At 38.0% G+C, this 7,029-nt stretch overlaps 1 protein-coding gene across 2 annotated transcripts; it reads right to left on the bottom strand.

Moving 5' to 3' along the window:
* Positions 1-344: 344 nt before the first annotated feature.
* On the bottom strand, positions 345-6,540 carry LOC113289448. 2 transcript variants are annotated; one of them, XM_026538699.1, is made up of 4 exons: positions 6,275-6,540; positions 4,541-5,102; positions 2,359-3,063; positions 345-2,265 (listed from the first exon to the last, which is right to left on the bottom strand). In XM_026538699.1, exons 1-4 carry the CDS (start codon positions 6,343-6,345, stop codon positions 934-936), a joined length of 2,670 nt encoding a protein of 889 aa, XP_026394484.1. In that variant the 5' UTR covers positions 6,346-6,540; the 3' UTR covers positions 345-933. The 2 variants fall into 2 exon arrangements, with proteins under 2 accessions (XP_026394484.1, XP_026394482.1); XM_026538697.1 differs by having other exon boundaries at positions 345-3,063.
* Positions 6,541-7,029: the final 489 nt, after the last annotated feature.

The following is a 7,029-nucleotide window of genomic DNA, read 5'->3' as shown; positions in this document are numbered from 1 at the left end:
AATCAACTTTGTAGAAGGTACATTACCATACACATACTGGCGTACATATTGATATAGAGGGTCCTTCAACAAAGCCAGTTGCAGCTTTTCACATCATCAACCATTTTTCTACCTCTTATGAATTCCATGTTTTCACTTTCACTTTCCGTTTCTTTTTTTTTTTTTTTTTTGCCCAACTGCGGTTCATATTTTTCCTCGCTAGTGTCTTACTTTAACTTTTTCACATTTTCCCTCGACCCTATATGTTTCAGCATTCTGAAATATGATTGCTATCTTGCTCTTTATATTAAGCAACCGAGGAGTGAGGACCACCGATAATGCTAAAAGCTACAGACAAGCTTAAATGCAACAATCGACTTCAGAAGATTACCCATACATCAATCTGGCAACACTGTTCTTTTCCATATCGAGTTTTAGATAGAAAACTTATTCACCCAAGTAAATTTATACAGATGGGAGATAAAACTATGTTAATTACAGGAAGCTGCTAAACATAATACTGTATTTACATTACCAGTCATATATAGTCTTATGTGGTTTGAATGAACTAAACGAAACCAAAGAAGACCAGTTTTCCTTTTTCAAGTGAGAACCCAAGGAACACCGAAAAACCAAATGATCAATTTTGCAAATCACAAAACCATTTGGTTGAAAAATTGCTGAAAAACAATGTACCAGTAGAATATGCTGTGCAGAACAAAACATGCTGTGCAGAACAAAACAAGTCGAAAAAACAGCGGAAAACAAACGACTTGTGTATTTGAAAGCTAACAAAAAACTTTAGAGAAGCATGAAAGTTGATCCTATGGAAGAATGATGCTTGTGATTCTATGAATATGGGTAGTTAACTTATACCATTATCATATGCAAAAATGGGATGATTAAGAGAAAATCAGAAGAGATAAGGAACCTAAGTATTACTTGGTTTATAATTTAACCATTTTGGAGAAGAGGACAAGTTACAGATGACTGACCCAACTTATGAACAGGAGATACTGATCTTACTTGAGACTTCTGCATAAGGATTTGTGGACCCCTAGCAAAGAAGCTCTGTGAGTCTCCTGACAACCAAGCATTTGTTATTATTGAAGATACTTCATTATTACCCCCAAGATGAAATCCACCAAAATGATCACCCCAAATGTCGTATGCAAACTTGTCAATCTCCTTTGGCTTTTCCTCTGTTTTTGCACTTGGACCTCGGCGTAGATTGGACCCCGGAGCTCGATCACGCAAGTTAATAGAAGAAGTTGAAGTATGAAGTGGTGAAGCATTAACCAAACAAGGTAAACGACGACTCATGCTCGGAAATGTAGCAGAAGGTAGTAGAGCTGGTTTGCTGGTTGATTTTCTTGGAACAGGGGTATCTGGTGGATCTTGAAGTAAAGAACTACTTCTTTTGTACTTGGCAGAAACTTTGGAGTCCAACACTTTTGGTATCTCAGCAGCTAAGAGGGGTTTTCCTTTCTTATTCCTCTTATCTGCTGCATCAACAAAACTAATGCCAGTGACGACACGCTCAACTTCAGGAGATGGCATGGTCTGTTTGGGTGTGCAAGATGTCAGAGGAGACAAGGGCGAAGACGGTGTAGAATTTCCACTCTGACTGCTTGAAACTTCAAGTAGTCCTGCACCACCTGCAGACCTTTTTTTCTTCTTTCGCCTTCTACTTTCTTTTCCAGTCCTTACTGTGAGGTTCCCAGATTCTTGAGGTTCCGGCTGGCCCTTCTTATTATCTTCTCGCCCCCCAGATTTTGCTTCTGAAGAGCATCTCAAAGGGGATGTATTGTTTTGATGTCCACAGATGCCAAAAACTTGTGAGTCTTGAAAATCATGCACATTCTTCATATGCTTAGTTATTTGCTGTTTCTGGGCGCCAGTCGAGTAGTCAGAGTATCTACTAACAAAGCCGAGCTTTGAAGTTTCATCTTCCCTGACTGACTTAAACATGTTGTCCATGTAACAAGATATGGAAAACCTACATTTTCCATGGTTAGGGTGTATGCAGTATGGTCCTCTAACCCTGCTGATACAGGCACTCTCGGTCTTGAACAAGCAATCCGAGGGATCTGAAGTTATCACTCGAGGAAGAACAAAAAAGAATAGGAAAAACAATATGGAGGCGACGATGAAGACCAACTGAGTGAATTTCTTCAGCAATATCCAAATGATTGATTTCCTGCAAATACTAAGCATGTAGACAGGAATGCTTGCCTTCATTGGTATGACAAAAATGCCTGTTGCAAGGGCAAGCTCGAGATCTCCCTGAACCACTCCAGCAAAAAAATCTGGTTGGTAAGAAATCAGAAGTTTCCTTAATTCCCCAGGCTCAAGAGAAAAAGAGTCACAAGTGTGTACCTTGAACCCATCCAACCCACAACCCGCACCTGACACTTTAATACTTCTTATCTCCAGAGGCAGGTCTCCTGAGTTCTTTGCAAATATCACTTTCGACAAAGGCTTAGAACAGGCAGGACTTTTAACCACACTGTGGTATAACTTTTCTGGATATGATGGATTGAATGGTTTCTCTATGCTAAGGTTGAACTCCAAACTATGAACAGCCTGAAAGCCCTCAAGCAGGACCAGGGAAAGTGACCCACCAAATCCTTTTAAAGACAACCATTCTACACCGGATAGATTATTACGTATCACCGCCGAACCTTTCCATGCACATCGTTCTGAGGGGTGAAAAACAACTGGGCCTAAAAAAGCTCTTCCATTAGGATGAACATATACCTCGGTTATCGCACTTGCTGCTGTTGAGAATCCATACCTGGCTGGTCTAGTAGAGTCGTCATGAACTACACTGCTTGACAAGCGTAGCATATCTGCAGCTTTGCAAGCTTCTATAGTTTCTCTAGAATTCAAGATGAGCTGCATTATTACAGGTTGTGCACTGGGGTTTTTCACAGAGATCCACTTAGAATGGTGATTACCAATCTGAACCACAGGGAACAGCACCTCTTCATCTTCGAGAACAGACATGCCACTTGTAGTTCCTTGAAATTTCCAATTTCTTAGCACCAGTTCATCTGCCTCTGCACCCTCCAATTGCTTCAACTGTTCCACAATTAAATTTTGAATCAGTGCTAAACATATAAAAGTCATAGTTCCTTTCTTATACTTTTTTGGATAGAAAAGTTTTTAGCGTCTTAATGATAAGTAAACAGTAATCGATCAAAAGCAAGAAAAAAAAAAGCAAGCAGTCACAAAAAATGAACTCAAAAGGACTATATAAGAAGAAATCCATGCCTAGCGGATGCGCTGTGAAGAGCACGATTCAGCTGGTTCTATGGTTCATGCCACATTTTCATGTTTTTCACATTTAAAAACACAACATTGTCGTATCTAATAGAACCAGATTTATCCTCAACTACGAAACAGAGTAAGCCAACTGGATCAAGAGGAAAGACACCACCCAATTGGCTATTGAGATGGTAAGTAACCAAAATACAGATCATTTACTTACTTTTATCTGTGAAGGTAACTAAATGGAACTAGCTAATCCTCTTAATTCATTCACAGATTTGCTATTCCTATTGTGATGTCGTTAATACGTATTAACTATGTCTTGGCAGGGTATCTCAATCAGTTGTTTAACAAAATCATTTGTCAATATATGCAGTCTACCATATCAGGAGGCTCAAATGGAATTCCTGAGAATAACCATATCTAGCAGCATATGTAACCACAACGGCGCAACTAACAGTACCAGGGAACAATAGCAACCCATCTATGTTTTTGATATCGATAATTCCATTGCCTTCCGCAACGTCACTTATATTGAGAACCTTAAGCAGATGTGCAGCTCTGTTTCTTAGAGAGAGAACAATCAGTACTGATTTACTGCCATCTCGTGGCACAAGAGAGTCATGAGACACTGAAACTGGTCCTCTAGGAAAACTATCATGTCAAGAACTCTCCAACTATAAATGGAAAGCACCAAATACACGTCAATGGGCACCAGCAATCTTCATGAAATTCGCAGTACTGTGAGGATTAATTTTCCAGTTACTATGTGGTCTTAATCCCATTAGCAGCACACCAAGCTTGTTACTCTTAGCGATTAATCTCTGATAACAACCTTGAAAAGAGTTAAATTTACAAGCTGCTTCCGCACTGTGAGACGTATATCCAAAAGGAACTAATGTCCATGCATTTACCTCCTTCACATGCAGAGTATACAATTACTTACTCCAGCTTAAACCAGAATATATCTACAGCTCTATGAATGATCCTATCTTGTAGAGAGACTCACACCCTGGGTTCGAAAGAGAAAATCCCCACGTTTGTTTGCAGGACCCGCTGAACTGACAGCAGACCTGTAATCCAGGGTAAGAAAATAAAACAAATAGAAGCAACCTCGTCTAAGACTAAGTACCACCTCACCAAAATCACATGGGTGAAACTGTTCATCTGAGCTAGGTAGTTCGTAAATATGTAATATGTTGTCATTGTAAGTGTTGACTACTGTTAAGGAAGCTACAGAAGAAAAATACATAAAATTGAGTCCCCATTTGAAGATAGGAGGGCTTACTTTTATGTTTGGAGACGAGAGGGCATCGCGAAGATCTGATCTCATCACCTCAAAATTCTTATCTGGGATCACATATGGCATACTACATTCAGGCGAAGGTCCTTTAAGAGACCAAGCTTGTTGATCAGCTTTGGTACCCACGTCATGGAGCTCCGTCTCATCAGTCAAAGAACATGACACTACTGACATTCCTTTATACAATGAACACATCCAATCATCCGATGACCAGCATGAGTTACTTTGACCCTCTACAGATGCTGGTTTGGAGTTGTCTACTTCAGCTGAAAAATCCGGCAATGTTGAAGGAAAGCAAAATACTTTCGAGTTTACACAGAATTTCTCAACGCTAGGGCAGGTTGCAGAGTTGATTTTATGATGTTCTGCGCTTATATCACCACCAAGCAGATCGCGAGCACATGGGTCAAAGCTATCTCCAACCTGGTCTACCATCTCTGCCAATATACGGTTCTTTGCACCACATGGCCCCCATGTAGCCACCAAAAGAAGGATACATGACAGAACCAGAACAAAACGCAACCCTTGCGCTGACAAAAAAAAATTCCTGCAGAAAAAACAAATTATAAACTGATATTAGTTGATTGTCACACGGTATACAAATAAAATTCAACCAAATACATTTCTTTGACAATAATAAAAAAGCGCAAAAAAGACGACGACAAGACAAAATTAATGTAGACGACCTAGTAATTCTATGTCAATGCATTTGGACTCTGAACAAACTACGGACTGAATCACCAGAAATTGATTCCTGTAACAACATCCAGTCCCCTCAACCAATGACCGTTAGTTCTAACCGTGATTCCATTCTTAAATTTTCTATGAGCACACATCTTGACAAAGAAAAGTTAAAATGCCCACCAGGTGCCAACAACTCAATTTCCCTAGAAACAACTCAATTTCAATAGAAACGCAATACCACACCCAGAATCAAGATAGCCGTCATATCATATTGATGTTCACACTTGGTAATGTCATTCGATTTCCATTTTGCAAGAAATAATTACTAATTCCCCCCAAGCCCCCCAAAAAAACCTAGGTTGAACATGGACTGAAATTGGAAAAATAACGGCTGTACCTTTGCTTACATCATTTATTGATTTGAAATGATTACGCCAAATGTTGTTTTTGTTCCTAAGTATTTATCAATTCATACACTTATATTTAATATAAACCGAAAAAAAACTTAATAAATAGTGCATAAAACAGCTAAAAGTTGGTATTTTACCCACCATTAAAACAGTTCTTACTAAGTCTGAACAAAAAGACGCTAAATTTTGAAAAACCCAAAACCCACAAACAAGGAAATGAAAATCCAACAGACCCACGTGTTGAAATCTCCATTAACAACAACTAATCAATGAATCTAATCAAAATCGTATCTAAAACAATCAAACATACAATTTTGAAAATCTAATATAAACCCTTGAGTTTCGAAAATGAATTAAAGCCAATACAAAGATGATTAAACCATTAAGTTCAGAGTATAATCTGAAAATGGAAAAAAAATAATGGACCCAAAAAAAAAAAAGATTTATGGATATCTAAGATGTTTCCCAGTTTGGAAAATGAATCAAAATTAAAAACAACAAGCTAAATATAGAATCTGAGAATGGTAAAAACAAAATGGAGAAGAAAAAAAGGAGCTAAAAAAAGAAATAAAAATATATATATATAAAAAAAAGGAAGAGTAGTAAAAGAGGGGGTTTAACATACATGGCCAGGTGTTGTTGAGCTTCAGTTGTTGTTGTTGTTGTTGTTGATAGGGTTTTTTGCTGAGACTCCATTTTTCTTCAAACCAAACACAACCATCTGGTTTGGTTGGATTAGGGTTTTTTCTGAGATTTCGGAATACAAAACAAATAAAACACGAGTCACCTGAAAAAACGGAAAGCTATCGAAAAGAAGAGGAGAATGACAAAGACGAGAAGAAGAAGAGAGAGAAGGAAGGAAAGAGAGGTACAGAAAGGAGAAGAGAAGAAAGAAAAAAGAATAAGAAAAAGAAAGAGAAATGAGTAGTGCTTGCTACTAATACTATATTCCCCTCTCAATGACTACACTACCCTTATAACTATTTACAAATGACTCATGTGTCATGATATTTCTTGATTGATTCGTAACGTGACTCGTTTTTCATTTTTCTGCATCGGATCGTACATGAAACGTGAATCAAAGATTCATGGTTGATTCACCTGTACAAAGTTAAAATTTATGATACATTAATAATTAATCTAGTATGATGTTAATGAAATGCATTTATGATTTAAATGCAATGTATGTGAAGTATGTAGAATATAAATCAAAAATGAGATAATGTGCGCAATTGAATATGGGAATTTAATCAGCGTCTGAACTGAGTGATAAGGAAAAATCTAACCGGAGAGACCAAGATCACAAATGTGGTGGGAGTTCACCTGATGTGTCCTTGGCGCGGAAAAGGAAATTGATGTTGAACAAAAACTTTATTCTCG

This window comes from Papaver somniferum, chromosome 6, assembly GCF_003573695.1.
Source record: "Papaver somniferum cultivar HN1 chromosome 6, ASM357369v1, whole genome shotgun sequence".
Classification (NCBI taxonomy): Eukaryota; Viridiplantae; Streptophyta; class Magnoliopsida; order Ranunculales; family Papaveraceae; genus Papaver; species Papaver somniferum.
Note: the sequence above shows the minus strand (reverse complement) of the source record. Positions and strands in the feature narration are given on the sequence as shown.